Source organism: Trichechus manatus, unplaced genomic scaffold, assembly GCF_000243295.1.
Source record: "Trichechus manatus latirostris isolate Lorelei unplaced genomic scaffold, TriManLat1.0 scaffold00186, whole genome shotgun sequence".
NCBI lineage: Eukaryota > Metazoa > Chordata > Mammalia > Sirenia > Trichechidae > Trichechus > Trichechus manatus.
Genome location: NW_004444122.1, coordinates 4697343 through 4714786, shown reverse-complemented (window position 1 = coordinate 4714786; position 17444 = coordinate 4697343). Strand labels below are relative to the sequence as shown.

The window sequence follows — 17444 nt, the reverse complement described above, 5'->3', positions numbered from 1 at the left end:
GACAGCTAACAGGCTCGTCCCCGAGGAACGGCGTTAGTATTCAGTAATGTTTTTACCATCTTTCTGCCTGCCAGTGTGACCTCATCCTAGGTTGACTCAATCTGTGCAACAGGAAATTGTTAAGAATAGGGAAAAAGTTTTCAGCAGAAGGCCAGTCCATCTCATTCTCCATACGGTGTTTTCAGTCTCATGTAGTAAAAAATGCTCTCCTTGTTTGTTTCTGGAATTCTTTTTAAAGGGAAATGTTAGGAGGAGCCTGGAAAAATTTTGGCCTAGTAGGTTTTGCAAAATACTGATTTTGATTAAAAAGACTCAGAAGGGTAGGGTGTAAGCCTAGCAAGGGCCTATATAGACCCAGTTGAAGAACTCAGTGTTTACTTACATGTGGTTTCCCCAGTCTGTGAGACACAGTTATCTGATTTTACTTGTTGTACAGAGAAGATTCAGGCAGAAATAAATTGCAGCATTTATCCTCAATCAGACAAAAGTTACTAGAGTTTGTATAAAAATAACCTAGATTTCTTGGTACCTAGTAAATTGCTTTACCTCCCTATTTCTCAACCTGCTTTCTCTCTCTTTTTTTATCACATGCCCTTTCTGGATAAACATTAAAAAAACAAAACTTGTGCCCTCTTTAATCTTTGAAATTTCAAAATAGATACAGGAACTAAAAACAAATCAATGCCACACTAGTTTTAAATTTCTTTTTCTGAACTATCCCTTCTCCCATCCCAGAAATGATTCCTTGGAGGAAACCTCCCCTCATCCCCCAATCACAGTTGAAAAAAATGCTTTAGCAAATGTACTTAATATGGAGGAATTATTCCCCCTCACTTGTTATAGTTTTGACTAAAGTGACTAATGTGAAAATCACATGATTTAAGTAGAAAAACGGATACAAAATTGTATGGGCTAGTACAACCACTAGGGAAAATGGAATGGCACTTCCTCCAAAAGCTAGAATTAAAAATACCCTATGATCCAGCAATCCCACTCCTAGGTATACACCCTAGCGATCTAATAGCAGTGACACAAATAGATGCATACCTGTGTTCATTGCAGCATTACTCACAATAGCAAAAAGATGGAAACAACCTAAGTGCCCATCAACAGATGAATGGATAAACAAAATGTGGTACATACGTACAATGGAATACTACACAGCTAGAAAGAAAGAATAATGATGAGTTCATGAAACATAATGTGGATGAATCTGGAGGACATTATGCTGAGTGAAATAAGTCAGTCAAAAAAGGACAAATATTGTATGATCCCACTTTTATAAAAAGACAAAAATAGGTATACGTACAGAAATCAACATTCTTTGATGGTTACCAGGAAAGGGAAGAAGGCGGAATCACTCTCGAGACGGTAGACAGCTGTTATTTTTGGTGATGGGAAAGGCAGTACTGAAGGTGGGTGAAGTATGCACAGCTTGACCAGGGTAAGTGATGACACTAAGAAGTACACAAGAGTAAGGGATGTTATTGGTACATGCTATAACATATACAATTTTACACCAACAGCAGTAACAACCAAAAAATGTGTGAGTGGTTACATAGGTAGATATGTATACATGTATGTGTATAGGAAGGTGTATGTGTGTATATATGTGTGCATATATGCATATACGTGTTTGTGTGCGGCACATGGCATAGTAGTTAAGCTAAGCACTTGGCTACTTACTGAAAGGTCAGTTGTTTGAACCCACCAGCTGCTCTGTGGGAGAAAGATGTGGAAGTCTGCTTCTGTAAAGATTTACAGCCTTGGAAACCCTATGAGGCAGTTCTGCTCTGTCCTATAGAGTCACTGTGAGTCAGAATCAACTCAACAACGGTGGGTATGGTTTTGAGATAATAAAACACATGGGGGCACAGTCACGGTTACTTCCAAGATATAACCAAACACCTCATGGGATTGGTTTACTGGGTTTGAAGGCTTAGGACCATAGTCTCGTGGGACAGCTCCGTCAATTGGCACAACATAGTCCATAAAATTTATGTTCTATACCATAGTTTGGTAAGCAGCATCTGGGGTCTTAAAAGCTTGAGAGTGGTCATCTAAGATATAACTATTGGTCTCTACTCTTCTGGAGTCAAAGAGAAAGACGGAAACCAAAGACTCAAAGAAAAAACTAGTCTACAGGACTAATTGCATATATGAACCTCGGTCTCACCTATCCTGAGACCAGAAGAACTAGATGGTGCCCAGCTACCACTACTGACTGCTCTGACCAGGGACACAATAGATGGTCACGGATGGCATGGGAGGAAGTTGTAGAACAAAACTCAAATTCTTTTTAAAAAACACCAGACATACTGGACCAGTAGAAACTAGAGAAACCCCCGAGACTACCACCCTGAGATACCCTTTAAACTTGGAGCTGAAACCACTCCCAGAGGTCACCTTTCAGCTAAATAACAGATTGGCTCATAAAATAAACAATATCACCCATGAGTACTTCGCTCCTTTTAAAAAAATCATCCATATGAGATCAAATGGTCAACATTTACCCTAAAGCAAAGATGAGAAGGTCAGGAGGGACAGGGAAGCTAGATTGATGGAAACAGAACAACCAGAACAGAAAGAATGAGAATATTGATACAATGTGAGAAATGTAACCAGTGTTACTGAGCAGTATGTATAGAAATTCTTAAATGGGAACCTAATTTTCTGTGTAAGCTTTCACCAAAAACATAAAATATGTAATTTTTTTTAAAAAAGTAAAGAATGGTGAAAAAAATTGTATGGGCATTATAACTGTAAATTATGTGTGCCAATAGAGGAGAAAAAAATAAAAAGAAATATACAAGAATGAAAACAGTGGCAGTATTGGAATGGTATGATTATGGGTATACAGTTCTTTTTTCAAAATTGTACTTGATGGCGTTATTTTTAAAACAAAAAGATTTTAAGCTTTTTGTATAAACATCAAGTTGGACACCTAATTATTATCTCATATGTCAAGAAACTCAAAAATGATAACCTTAATGATTCCTTTCCTAGATTTTAAAATTATATTTAAAAATAAGTAAAAGGTGACATGCAGTGCAGATAGTGAATTTTTTACTACATTTTGGAGCATTGTTTTTTCCTTAAATTCTTAATCTCGACTAGGAATACTGTGGTAATGACTTCTTTTTCTGTTTGTTGGGTGACTTATAATCATGTTAACAAGTCTGGGCATACTTAAAGAGCAAGAATAGATTTGGTGATTCAGACAGCACAATGTAAACTAGAAGTTCAAAGAGACGATATTCAAAATATACGGACTACCTGCAGCCTGTGTCCCTGGTGATTCAGAGGAAACACCAGCATTTCTCTTTTTGTGAAAACCATGTGCTGTGTGTGCAGGAAGGAAATGCATGCTGATCAGAGGTCAGAAGCAGGATAGATGAGGCTTGAAAGGGAATATTTACCGTGGGGTTTTCCTAAACCCCTGGCCTCGATGCAGATGTTATTTTTAGCTTAGAGGTAGACTTGGTGGAAACTGGGCAAACATGAAAACATGTTGGCTCTTTCACATCATGGTATCAGTGGGGGACATGAACAAGGAGCTTTGGCCAGGTATAGATCTCCTCTGGGTGCTGGGCTAAGAGGTACAGTAATAAAAAATTGAGACCTTGACCAAATGCTGTAGGCTGGAAGTATAGGGACTGAATCTAGCACCCTGGAAATTTTAGTCCGAAGAGGATCCCATGCACGCAAAAGGCCTATGTACCATGTCATGAGCTGAACAGTTAAAGGAGCTAATGATGTGGCAGAAAATGGTGAAAAGGACCTGAACATATACCTTGAAAATCCAACTGGCAAGACTCTTCAACAAATGGTACTTGGACAACTGAATTTCCACGTGCAAAAGAGTGAAGTTGGGCCCGTACTTCTCACCATATATAGAAATTAACTAAAAATGTATCGATAACTCAGATATAAGAGATGAAACCGTACAACTCCTAGAAGAAAACATGAGGGTCCATGTTTAAGACCGTGTATTTGGCAGTGGATTCTTCATATGACTCCAAAAGCATGAGCAACAAAAGAAAAAAAGGGATAAATTAAACTTCATCAAAATTTAAAACGTTTGTGCTTTCACCACAACTATATGGTGCTCAGCTACCATCACTGACTGCTCTGACAGGAATCACAATAGAGGGTCCTGGACAGAGCTGGAGAAAAATGTAGAACAAAATTCTAACTCAAAAAAAGACCAAACTTACTGGCCTGACAGAGACTGGAGAGAGCCCGAGAATATGGCCCCAAGACACGCTTTTAGCTCAGTAATGAAGTCACTCCTGAGGTTCACCCGTTAGCCAAAGATTAGGCCCATAAAACAAAATGAGACTAAAAGAGCACACTAGCCCAGGGGCAAGGACTAGAAGGTAGGAGAGGACAGGAAAGCTGGTAATAGGGAACCCAAGGTAGAGAAGGGAGTGTTTACTTGTTGTGGGGTTGGTAGCCAAAGTCACAAAACAATATATGTACTAATTGTTCAATAAGAAGCTAGTTCTATAAACCTTCATCTAAAGTACAATAAAAAAATAAACTTTTGTGCTCCTAAAGACATTATCAAGAAGTAAAAAGACAACAGAATGGGAGAAAATACTTGGAAATCATACTGATAAGGGCTTAGTATCCAGAATATGTAAGATCTACAACTCAAAGATAAATAGACAAACAACCCAATTAAAAAATGGGCAAAGTACTTTGCTAGACATTTCTCCAAAGAAGATCTACAAATGGCCAATAAGCACATAAAAAGATGCCCAGCATCATTAGTCATTAGTGAAATGCAAATCAAAACCACAATGAGATACCACTTCATACCACTAGGATGGCTTTTATCAAAAAGTCAGAAAATAAGAAGGGTTGGTGAGGATGTGGAGAAATTGGAACCCTCATGTACTGCTGGTGGGAATGTAAAATGGCGCAGCTACTGTGGGATACAATTTGGCAATTCCTTAAAAAGTTAAACATAGAACTACCATATGGCCCAGCAATTCCACTTCTAGGTATATACCCCAAAGAACTGAAAACAGGGACTCAAACAGATACTTGTACACCAGTGTTGACTGCAGTATTTTTACCGTAGTTTTACTCAGATAATGTGCGGTGTTCTACATTTTTTTTGCCAACTGAGCCCTCCCCCAGCAAGGTATTTTCCTAAGTGTGCTATGCTGATTTTTTTTAACATGTTGCTTTAAATATAATTAGCATAGCACGCTTAGGAAAATACCTGGGGTGGATGGATAGCAAAAAAACTTAGAACTCATGACATTATTTGCATAAAACGATGGTATTCACAATCGCCAAAAAGTTGAAACATACAAAGTGTCCATCAACAGATGAATGGATAAACAAAATGTGGTATATACATACAATGGAAAATTATTCAGCCATGAAATGAAATGGAATTCTAACGTGCTACAACATGGATAAACCTTGAAAACATGTTGAGTGAAATAAGTCAGTCATGAACAAATACTGTTATGATTCTGTTTATATGAAATATCCAGAATAAGCCAATCTATAGAGACAGAAAATAGATTCATGGTTACCGGGGTCTGGGGACAGCAGGGAATGGGAAGTTACTGCTTAATGAGTACAGAATTTCTGTTTAGGGTTATGAAAAGTTTTGAAAATAAATGGTGATTGTGGTTGCACAACATTCTGAATGTAAATAATACCACTGAATTGTACACTTAAACTGGTTAAAATGATAAATTTTATTATATATACACACATATATACAGACATAATATGTGTGTGTATATATTTTATCACAATAAAATAAGAAAAAATCAAAGAACAGTTGATAGAAGTGGAAGAAACACATTTTCTATGGACTTTTGGAGAACTGAGCTAAGACAGTATGTGGAAATGGGGGGAAGGCAGGTGTTTAGCATAATGTAAGTAAGCTTTTCTTACAGCTGGAGCTGTCCCTTACAGAAGGGTGGTGAATTCTGGAAGCATTCAAATGGGAATGTTGGGGGAGAGGGTTCCACACTGTGTGTTCAGACTAAAAGAAACCTGTAAACCACCTTCCAGGCTTGTGTGTCAAGCCTCTGCTTCAGTTTCCCTTCACCAGGCTGGGTGTTTGATTTTGTAGCATCCTACCAACCTGTACCTTTACATCAGTTTGTCAACTGAAAGAAGCAAAGTTGTTTCCCTACTTTCTAAGCCCAAGGTTCAGAAGCAAAATGCTGATTAAATTTTCCTGCCCCTCCTCCTATGTCACCTTCCCATAAAGCAGATGGGCTCTCCTCCCAGGCCTTCCTCATTCATCCTTTACCTTGACCCAGAAGCACAAATGCCTTTGCTCATGTTTCTTAACTTGCTCTAGAATGTTGTGTATCCATACTCCAGATATGGGGTTCAGTGTGCTCCTTCATCTCTCTTGCTACGGCATTCTGTCTATTCCTGTCTTCTCAAAGCCAAATATACACCCTTAAGTCTCAGGCAACAATCTGCCAGGTGCTTAAAGGTGGGGGAGGGGTGGGAAACGGGATTCTCTTCTAAATTTGGGATAGTTGAGAATGCCTTTTGGTCAGGTACTCTGTAGCAACAAGTGTTAGGTCTCTGAATTCCCTTTACCTGTGTGTAAGTAGGAGCCCTGCTGGTGCAGTGGTTAAGAGCTATGGCTGCTAACCAAAAGGTCAGCAGTTTGAATCCACCAGCTGCTCTTGGAAACCCTATGGGGCAGTTCTGCTCTGTCCTGTAGGGTCGCTGTGAGTCAGAATCGATTTGATGGCAACAGGTTGGTTGATTTTTAAATATACAAGTAGGTTTGGCAAAAGAGATTATTTCAGTAGAGACTCATTTTCATCAAATTAATATATTTTTAAAAACCTTAGAGTTACAATTAGAAACAATCAACGTTTTCAGGCAAATGTGCCTGGAAATGATCAGTTCTTTGGTCAGACTATGTGTTAGCCCAGGCTGATACATCAGGATTTGTATGTTTGGAAAACAAAATGAGCAGAATTTCTGTATTTTTAACAGCAATTAAATAGTATCCAGGTGTGTAAAAAAAAAACGCAGCGCAGGCCTGCCTCATTTCTTGCAGTATTTTGGAAGTGTTTGGCTCTGTGACATATATAGTGGGTTGATGCTGTTGTTTTTCCAAGGTAAATTCAGAATGTATTCATTCTTCATTGACCATATGAATCTCTCCCCCTGTAGGAATAGGAGGCCTACAAGACTTTGTGCTGAAATCTGCAACACTGTGTAGTTTGCCATCCTGCCCGCCATTTATACCACTGAACTTTGAAGCCACCCCTATTGTGAGGGTTGCTGTGGAACCGAAACACCCAAGTAAGACGACCTTGTTCTTAAAAGCAGTGTGCTGTAGGTTACAGTTTTTAAATGCATGCACTTAGCACTCGATCCCTCATGATTTGTGTCAGCAGTAAATTCTGTGTATTATATAATAGAAGTACTATATCTCTATTTAATATACTTCTATACCGTAAAAGTAATCTTCCTAGCAACAAGGCAGCACAGACCACCTCTTCAAAGGAAACCTAGCCTCTGTCCCAGCAGCGTGGCATGTTAGGTAGCTTTGCTCTCCAGGGAGACTATAGTCTCTTTGAGCGCAGAGACAGTATCATTTCACTGGTTTCATGACTTCTTTCATCCTTTATCCATATTAGTTTCTTTTTATTTTTAACCCTATATATGTATGTTTAAGGAGCCCTGGTGGCTCAGTGGGTAAGCACTAAGCTGCTAACCAAAAAGTCAGCAGTTCGAACCCACCAGCCGCTGCTCTTCAGGAGAAAGATGTGGCAGTCTGCTTCCACAAAGACTACAGCATTGGAAACACCATGGAGCAGTTCCACTCTGTCATACAGATTTGCTATGAGTCGGAATCCACTTGACAGCACACAGCAACAACTATATATTTATATACATATATATGAACTTTTGTGCTGATGTTTCGTGTGTATTATGATACATACACAAAAGTAGAAATTATTTTAAAAATTGAGACAAAATGAAATAATGATTTTAAAAATAATTTTATTTGTATTTGATAGAGATACACACAGTATATGTGTGTATGTATATATATATGCACTGTATATATATATGTTCATTTATTAATGGTTTATTTATGATCATGGTTTATAATTGTGTTTAGTTATCTAATGCTGCATAAGAAATTACTGCAAAGCTCAGTCGCTGGAAACAACAATAGCCAATTATTTTCTTTTACAGTACGTTTGGTCAGAATTTGGGAAGAGTTCAGCTTGGGGTCTCTCATGCAGTTGCTGTCATATGTCAGTGGGGCTGCAGTCATCTGAAGGCCCGTTGGACTTTTAAGGTGGTTCATTCATGTGGGCTTACAAGTTGGTGCTGGCTGGGGACTTCCATGCCTCCCTCTGTGGGCCTTTCCCCATGGCTGCTTGAGTGTCCTGCTGCACAGCATTGCTGAGGTGGCTGGCCTCAGCAAGCAGCCCAAGACACGAGGGAGAAGCTACAGTACCTTTGTGATTTAGCCTTGGAAAGCACACACCGTCACTTCTGCAGATTTTATTAGACACACAGGCAGCCCAGATTCACTATGGGAGGGGACTGCATGGGAGTGTGAATATCAGGAGGTGAGGATGAATTTTGAGAATCTTGCTTTAACACTTTGTGATATAGCTATTCAAAGATCAGCTTCAGCTTCCATTTATTCCGACACTTGAGTTTAATGACTGCCATCACTAGGAAAGACACTTTACACGTCTCATAATCCAAGTGAAAGCAGTGCATCTTTACTAAATCATGTTGTCCATTTTAGAATCCCATTTACTAGTTATACAAAGGCTTTGATGAAATGCAGATAAATGTCTGTTTTTCCTGATATCAGTCAGATTTTTTTTACGCTACATAGAAGGTGTTGTGGAGTCTGTGGGTGGTGAAAATGGTTAAGCACTCAGCTAATAATGAAAAGGTTGATGGTTCAAACCCACCCAGAGTCACCTTGGAAGAAAGGCCTGGCGAAGTTCCAAAAGGTCACGTCTTTGAAAATCCTGTGGAGCTTACTCTGCAGTACATGGGGTCACCATAAGTTGGAATCAACTCTGCAGCAACTGGTTTGGGTCTTTTTTTTTTTTTTTTTTCTTTTTTTTGCTTTTAGAAGGTATTGGTTTTTCAATCTTTAACAATTCATTTGGAAGGTTTTTAAGCAGGTTTTAAAAAGTCAGCTTCCAAATTTTAAAAGGTTTTATTTATAGGTGAGGTATTTATGTTGTTTTTGGCAGCAAAATGGCTATCAATGGAAACATTTGCAAACATCTATTTTCAAAACGTCTCCATGTTCCAAACTTCTTTTGGAAAACAGTTTCTTTGTTGCTTATTGTTAAACTGTTCCCTATACTTGAAGAGATAGACTTAAGTTTTTTTTGTTTTTTTTTTTAAGTATCTGCTGGATTCCTATACTGGTGACAGCCATTGTTTTTACTTTGTAATTTGGCTTTTTTTTTTTTTTTTTTTTAACTGTTCCCTTATGCTTGTGTTATTAGTATTATCTTCAATCAGTGGTCTCTTTGCAGGGGTCTTTTTAGGCCATGTTTCACATTCTGTGAAGATTAAGTTAGTTACACTAGATAATACCTGTAAATCCACTTAACTAGCAAAGGAAAACTACAGTATGCTGAAAGTGAACTAACAAATGAGGATGCCTCTTTTAACCCCTGTGTATAGTGGAATCCCCTGCCCTGTCCGTGCGTCCCATAGGTGGCTTATGACCATCTGACGTGTGAGGGTGCTGACATCCATCTGTAGAGAGAGTGTGGACTTTGGCTAGCTGCCTGGCTTCAAAACCAGGCTCTACCACTTAGGGGCTCTGATCTTGAGCACCAGTCCTTAGCTTCTCTATACCTACTGCTCCTTTATCTTTAAAATGAGAACAACACTCGTACCCACCTCATAGTTAATGGGTTAGTGAGTTCATACATGTAAAGTGCTCATCTGGCACATTGTTAGCACTCTGAAGCATTAGTTATCATTAGAAAAGCCTTATTTCTTTTATCTAATAAACTAATAGGTATGGGAGTTCTAACATTTTCTTCCTGCACCCCAATCAACTTTTGTAACCCATATGAAGACCACTGTACTGCAGAGAGCTCCTGTGATTTCAGTTGTTTGACATGTTAGAAAGCAAGCATTTGAGGAATGACTGAGTCCTTCCTTCAATACAGAAGTGAAACGAGACTGTAAAATTCTCTCATAGAGTAGTAGCAAGAGACTTCCTCTGGCCTGCCTTGAGTGAACGGTAGCAGCTGAGTATGTGGAAAGGGGCGAAAAAGCAGCTAAACCCAAGATGTTGATCAGAATCCCCATCCATACCCTCAGCTCCCATGAACTGTAAAGAAAAAGCAATTATGTACCAAAAGCACAAGCAGAATGCGGTGCAGAAGGCACTCGTAACTCACTGAGTAACGTGGCTAGTTGGTGTGTTAAAGGGCAGCTTTATTCTAAAACCCACAGTTCCGACAAGTAGTTTTACAGATGATGATTTCAAATATGAGGCTTTGATATTGTTCCTTTTCGTTGAATATCATATGAAATGCTTCTATTGCTTATACTGTTTGAGGAAGATCTCTGTTACATTTCTAGGTGTGCACATATGTACATTTGGAATAAGATTTCGGTGAATTCCCAAGTATAACCATGTAAGTTTATATTTGAAGAGATGATAGAGATCAGCTTTGGGAGTCTTGATGTTAAGCTGTGAGTGTCTCATGTTAGTTATCTGTACAAAAAATTACAAGAAGATTGTTTTCTTCACATGTCTTCATTTTGTGGACAAAATATAAACCGTCATTTTAAGAGTTTATTTCATTGTACTTTTCCCTTGGGTGGCCATAGACATTGTCTTTAGGTTGTATTTACCGTATTTAATCAGTATTTCATTGTCTCACCTAGGTGAAATGCCTCATCTCGTCAAAGGAATGAAGCTGTTAAACCAAGCTGATCCCTGTGTCCAGATTTTAATTCAGGAAACAGGAGAGCACGTTTTAGTCACAGCAGGGGAAGTCCACCTTCAAAGATGCCTGGATGACTTAAAAGAAAGGTTAGGTGATAATGAAAGAGATGGGGAAACGATAGCTCCAAAATCAGGGGGATGTTTTAGAGTGTCCTTAACCAGTTGAAATTAGACTGGTTAATTTTTGGAGCAGTATGAAACACCCTCAACTCAAACATGAACTGTTAGTGGACCATAGATTTAATTTCTCATAACTGACAAATGGCACTCAATTCCTACACCTGAATATTTTTGCATTTTTAGTTTGAGTCAGAAAGTTTTTCATACACATGTATCTTACTTTACGCATATACACAGCATACAGCATGTCGGCAAAAAAACAGTCATATTTTATAAATTTAGACTGTGATTAAGAGGGACTTCTTTCCTTATTGGGATGTTCCTCTACAATGTAAACCTTCTGGAAATCTTTGTTTCTCTATAAAGGTAAAATGTTTAAGTGTCATAAAATGAGCATCCCAAATCACTTTTTGTAAATAACATTTTTCCTTTCATTCCCAAGGTAATATATGTTTATTGCAGCAGTTAGGAATACAGAAAAATAAAAATAATCACTCAGTCATTATACAGAGATAGCCATCTTTGCATTTGGGCTTATAAATCCCCAGTTTGTTCTATGCATATTCAAACATACATAGACATCTGTATACCCAGCTCTGATTCTTTGGTTAAGATAAACTTCTGGAAATGTTATTGCTGGCTTAAAGGGTATGCATATTTTTAATGTTTATGATACATACTGCATCAAGAAAGACCATTCCAGTTTACATAATAGCTAGCAATAAGTATTTGAAACATACCACTTTTCCCAAGCCCATTGTGTCAATCAGGAAGGCAAATAAAAGGTGTTGTTAAATTTCTGTGCTTGCTTTGTTTGTTGTTAGTGGCTGACTCATGGCGACCCCATGTGTGCAGAGTGAAACTGCTTCATTGGGTTTTCAAGGCTGTGACCTTTCAGAAGCAGATTGCCAAGCCTGTCTTCTGAGGTGCCTCTGGATGGGTTTGAACCGTCAGCCTTTTTCCTGTGTGCTTACTTGTTGTTGTGTGCCATTGAGTTAATTCAGACTCACAGTATGACAAAGTAGAACTCCCCTATTTGGTTTCCTAGGCTGTAATCTTTATGGGAGTAGATCACCAGGTCTTTTCTCTCTGGAGCTGCTGTGGGTTCCTACCACCGACCTGTCAGTTAACAGTCAAGCACTTAACCATTGTACCACCAGGGCTTCTTCTGTGCTTACCAGTGGTATTGAGATATTTTTTTCATATGTTTATTGGCCATTTGTTTTTCTTCCTTGGTGAATTGCTCAGTAATGGCCCTCTTTTCTTTTGGTTTCAAAATTTCTAGGACTATAATATAATAATCTTAATGAAAATAATAATTATAAATAATCAGCATAAGTATATACGAAATACAACATGCCAGTCATTATGCTAAACAATGTTTATTTATTGTCCCATTTAATCCTTACAACAACCTAGTAAAATTGATAATAGTAGTAGTGGTGGTGCAGTTAAATGCACTCAGCTGCTAACTGAAAGGTTGAAGGTTTTAGTCCACCCAAAGGCACCTTGGAAGAAAGGCCTGGTGATCCACTTTCAAAAAATCAGTGACTGAAAATCCTATAGAGCACAGTTGTGTTCTGACACACATGTGGTCACCATGAGTTATAGTCGATTGAACGGCAGCTGGTTTTAGTAGTAGTACAATTGCTTAGAATAAGATTAACTGCTGCTGCAGCACCGTCCATGTGGAATTTTGTAGAAACTCCTGCCAGTTTGGGAATGTTCTGGTTTCTGTTCTTTAATTTCAAATGGTGCTGTGGTTTATTCCTTCTTTAATTTTTTTTATAGCTTTAAGTATAATTACTACAAAATCAGAAAGTTAGGTCTTCCATCTCTTTCACTTTTGTCACCATCTTCGTAGAATTTCCGAAGATTCTAACGTTAGGTAATAATGCTAATCAGGTAAATCCTAAGACATGATTCATTTTAAAATAATAATGTAATAATTCTCAGAGTTTTAAAGAAACTACTAGGATATTATTTTTGTTTGTGTTTTTCAACTAAATTATTTTCTCCCTTATCACTCTCCTTGCTACCAAATTAAAATCTACCATAAAATAACCTTATATTTCTCAGGCTATTAACTCTTCTTTAAAAATCATGCTTTTTGGTACTTAGAATTATGTTTTGAGTAATATTCCCCCTAACCTAATACTGATTTTAATTTAGTTATAGATCTGTATCTTTGTTAAGTCCTTTTTTCATTTTTATTCCATTATAAATACTTTCCATTCTCAGGAGGGAAAAAAAAAAAACCAACTACACTTTATTATAAGAGAAATTAATTCACCCTAAACATGACATTACAATATTTTAGTAAATCAGTTCATTCAGGAAACTACTCTACGTAAACTTTTCTAGAAAATATCCATATCCAAATATCTAACATTGATTTTTAAAAGAATGTATGCTTTAATAAGATATTTTGCAAATTCTGAGGTGTTTATTAACTGTTTTTCTTAAAGATTCCAATTTCTGAAAGTAATTTTAACTCCTTCCTGTTATCCCCATCCCCTGCAAAAAAAAAAAAAAAGTTTCCTTTGTATTATGGCCAGGTACAATGGAGAAATAACCTGAAGCTCAGTGTTCTCTGTCAGAACTCAGAGAGGTAACCTGGAATCCAAGTAGGGATGAATTTTTCTGTTCATCTATATGGGTAATCAGTAGAGAAGTCAGCTAGACCAAGAGCGGAAAGGGACAGTGGACAGATACATAGGAAACCCAACAGGGTGCTGTTTTATATATATGACGTATTAACGGTTTTTTGAAAGCCTAAAGTATCTGAATCCAGTGGTGGTGACAAAAGGCCATTGCATCCTCAAGTACCTCCTTGTCGTGTAGGAGTTTAGGACACCTTAATGAATTAGGTACTAAACCAATTGTCCTGGCCAAAAAACATAAGAGAATATTATGAACAATTTTACACCAGTATATTTTAAATTTCAAAGGAAATGGACAAATTCTTAGAAAAATCTGACCCAAGAAGAAATAGAAAGCGTTACAGTCCTATAACTCAAAGAAATTCAAAGTTGTAATGATATTTTTAAAAATCAATCAATGACAGTTTACCAGATTAACAGAAAAAAAGAGAAGAGTCATCCTAACAGATGAATAAAAAGCATTTGATAAAATTCAGCATCTATGCATGAGCAAAATTCTTAGTAAGCTAGGAATAGAAGGGAATTTCCTTAATCTGATAAAGAGTGTCTTCAAAACAAATACAGCAATCATGTACTTAGTGGAGAAATTTTTGAAAGCCTTTCTTTTGAGCTCAGGAATAAGATAATAGTGCCCTACTGTTAAAACTTCTATTTAACATTGTAGTGGAGGTTTTAGGCAGTATTTAAGGAAGAATAAAAAATAAAAGAGATAAGAATTGGAAAGGAACAAACAAAACTGTCATTATTCACAGATGATATGATTGTGTACTAAAAATCCAAAAGAATTTAGAGGAACGATTACGTTTAGTAAGTAAATTCATCAAGGTTACTGAATTCATGATCAATATGCAAAAAGTAACTCTATGTCTATATATTGATAGTGAACAGAAAATGAAAATTAAAGTTACTGTTGATAGTAACAACAAAAATATCCAATACCTAGGATTAAAAATTTACTCATTTATGGGACCTCTGTGCAAAAACAACTATAAAACATAAAAGGAGGTATATACCATGTTAATGGTTTGAAAATTCAGTATTACAATGCTGTCAGTTCTCCCAAAACTGATTATAGATTCAGACCAATCTCAATCCAAAACTCATTTGGAATTTGACAAGTTGATCCTAAAATTTATATGGAAATCCAGAGGACCAGTAATAGCCAAGACACCTTTGAAGAAGTAGAACAATATAGGCATTCTTGCTGTATTGGAAATTAAGACTTATTTTAAAGATACGCTATAATTAAGACAGTGATATTGGCACAGCTACCACTGTCAGTAGAGGTTTTGTGTGTTGCTATGATGCTGAACATGTTTCAGTGGAGCTTCCAGACTAAGAAGGACTAGGAAGAAAGGCCTGCTGATCTACTTCTGAAAACCAGCCTATTAAAAATATATCCACAATATATAAAGAATTCTTACAAGTAAATAAGGAAAACAACAACTCAATAGAAAGCAAGACAAAGGCACTTCACAGAAGAGTGTTCTAAGGGACAATAAATATTAAAAAATTCAACTAATTAGTAATAATGAAATGCAAATTAAAATCAAAGTGATATACGTTACATACTCACCAAAGTCGTTGATATTTTAAAATGTGACAGTACCAAGTAGTGACAAAGATGTAGAGCAACAGGATACCACCCACACAACTAGTAAGATTGTGAATTGGTACTACTTTTGGAATGTAGTTTAGTATTATCTGTCAAGGCAGGCACTCTGTATGGTTTGGCAGATCTACTCCCAGTTCTACTCTATATATACTTAATGCAGAGCTGGGAAAATGTGCATCAAGAATATTCATAGCAATGGAATTTCTAATAGCCCAAAACTGGAAACAATAAAATGTATAAAATTTATGATAAATTAATACAGTGGAATTTTATTGAATACTCGCAGTAAACAAACCAAGCTATGCAAAACATGGATGAATCTCACAGCATAATGTTGAGCAAAAGAAGCCAGTTGCAAAAAATAACAAAATACATGTTTGAGTCGGTTAATAAAAAGTTCAAAAAGCAGGCCAAAGTGAACTTTAGGTTATATACTTAAGTGGAAAAAAAAACTATTTAAAAAAAAATGTGATTAGAATAATAGTTGGGACAGTGGTTACCTTCTTGGGGTTGAGAGGAGGTATGCTGGGGCCTTCTGAGGGCTAACAGTGTTCTGTTTCCTTACTTGGATGATAGTTTACATGGGTGTTCATTTTGTGACAAGTCTTAGATTTTTGTTTTGTATACTGTCCTATATGACTATTAAATTTTACAATTATACTTACATGTGTACAGTGCTAGAATTTTTTTTTAGCTCTCATAGAAGAGAACCTGCCTTTTTATTACATAAGTTTCTTTTTCAACTTTCATACACATTTTCTAGAATGCATTATATACAAGATTGAGAGACAGAAGACTACCTTTTGTCTCTAGGCCCAGTAACTGTCAGAGTTCTTAGCATCTAGATCTCAAGGTAGAAATAATCAGATATGATAGGAAGCCACAGGAAATTGCCCTGGTGTAGTCTGAGCCTACTGCCCTGTTTTTGAAATAATGACAGGCCCTGCATTGCCAGGATTTAAAGAGCCTTTGGCCCTGAGGTGCTTTGTTAATGTGGCAGCCATACACAGACTTCCACAGGCTGGATTGGTTTTAATTAATTTTGTAAGTGACCACTATAGAAGATCTCTTGGGAATCTCAGACATTTGAAGGACTAAAATGGCCTACAACCCACTTAAACTTATAATGCAGCTGGATAAGAGGGCAATGTCATAAATGTATTCTCTCTCTCATAGTTTTAATAGCTTTGAAGTTGACTTTCTTAAATGTTCTGAGCATATGAGCATGTTATCTCTAAATAATGACAATTTTAAAATATTTTTCAATTTCTTTGTAAGTGCTTTTCCTTGCATAAGTCGGGAATGGGTATTGAATTTTATTAAATGCCAATTTAGCACTTTTAAAGATGGTCACATCAATTATTTAACATCTGTAATATATTTTAACAGATGCCCTAATACAAATCAAATTTTATACTCATAATAAAAACTGTTTAATGTTGTGGTGAATTACTCCTTTAGTATCCTGTTTAATTTGATTTTTTTGGTATGGCATAATGGCTAGAGAGCATGGATTCTGAAGTCAGATCTAGATTTGAATTCCAGCTTCTCCACTTATTAGCCACGTGACTTTGAGGAAGTTACTTAACCTTTCTTACCATGGTTTTTATCATCTATAAAATGACGATGGTAATAGTACCTACTAAAGAGAAAAAACAGTTGATTCTCATTATTCACAGTAATTTTCTATAAATTCTGGGCAAATACTAAGTTAGTGAATTCTGAGCCATTGTCCCTAGGCAGAATACAGTGTTAGGTTCCTGTGACCCTCTGGTCACAACATTTTCATCAACTGATCAATACATAACCTTATTTAATGTGTGTTTCTGTTAAAAATACCTTATGTATGACCTCCCTGGGTGGCGCAAGCGGTTAAGCATTAAACTACTAGCCAAAAGGTTGGCAGTTTGAACATACCTAGAGGCACCTCGGGAGATAGGCCTGGCAATCTGCTTCTGAAAGGTCACAGCCTTGAAAACCCTGTGGAGCAGTTCTGCTGTGCATACATGGGGTTGCCATGAGTTGGAATGACTGGACTGCAACTAACAACAACACTTAATATATATTGTTGATT

At 37.0% G+C, this 17444-nt stretch overlaps 1 protein-coding gene across 2 annotated transcripts in view; it reads left to right on the top strand.

The window, feature by feature from the left end:
- Positions 1-17444, top strand: part of EFL1 (elongation factor like GTPase 1) — a 159799-nt gene that overhangs the window by 108569 nt on the left and 33786 nt on the right. For both annotated transcript variants that reach the window (XM_004387508.3, XM_023741694.1), the window contains exons 16-17: positions 7180-7311; positions 10912-11059. In XM_004387508.3, coding sequence (XP_004387565.1) covers positions 7180-7311; positions 10912-11059 — 280 coding nt within the window. The remainder of the gene's footprint in view (positions 1-7179; positions 7312-10911; positions 11060-17444) is intronic.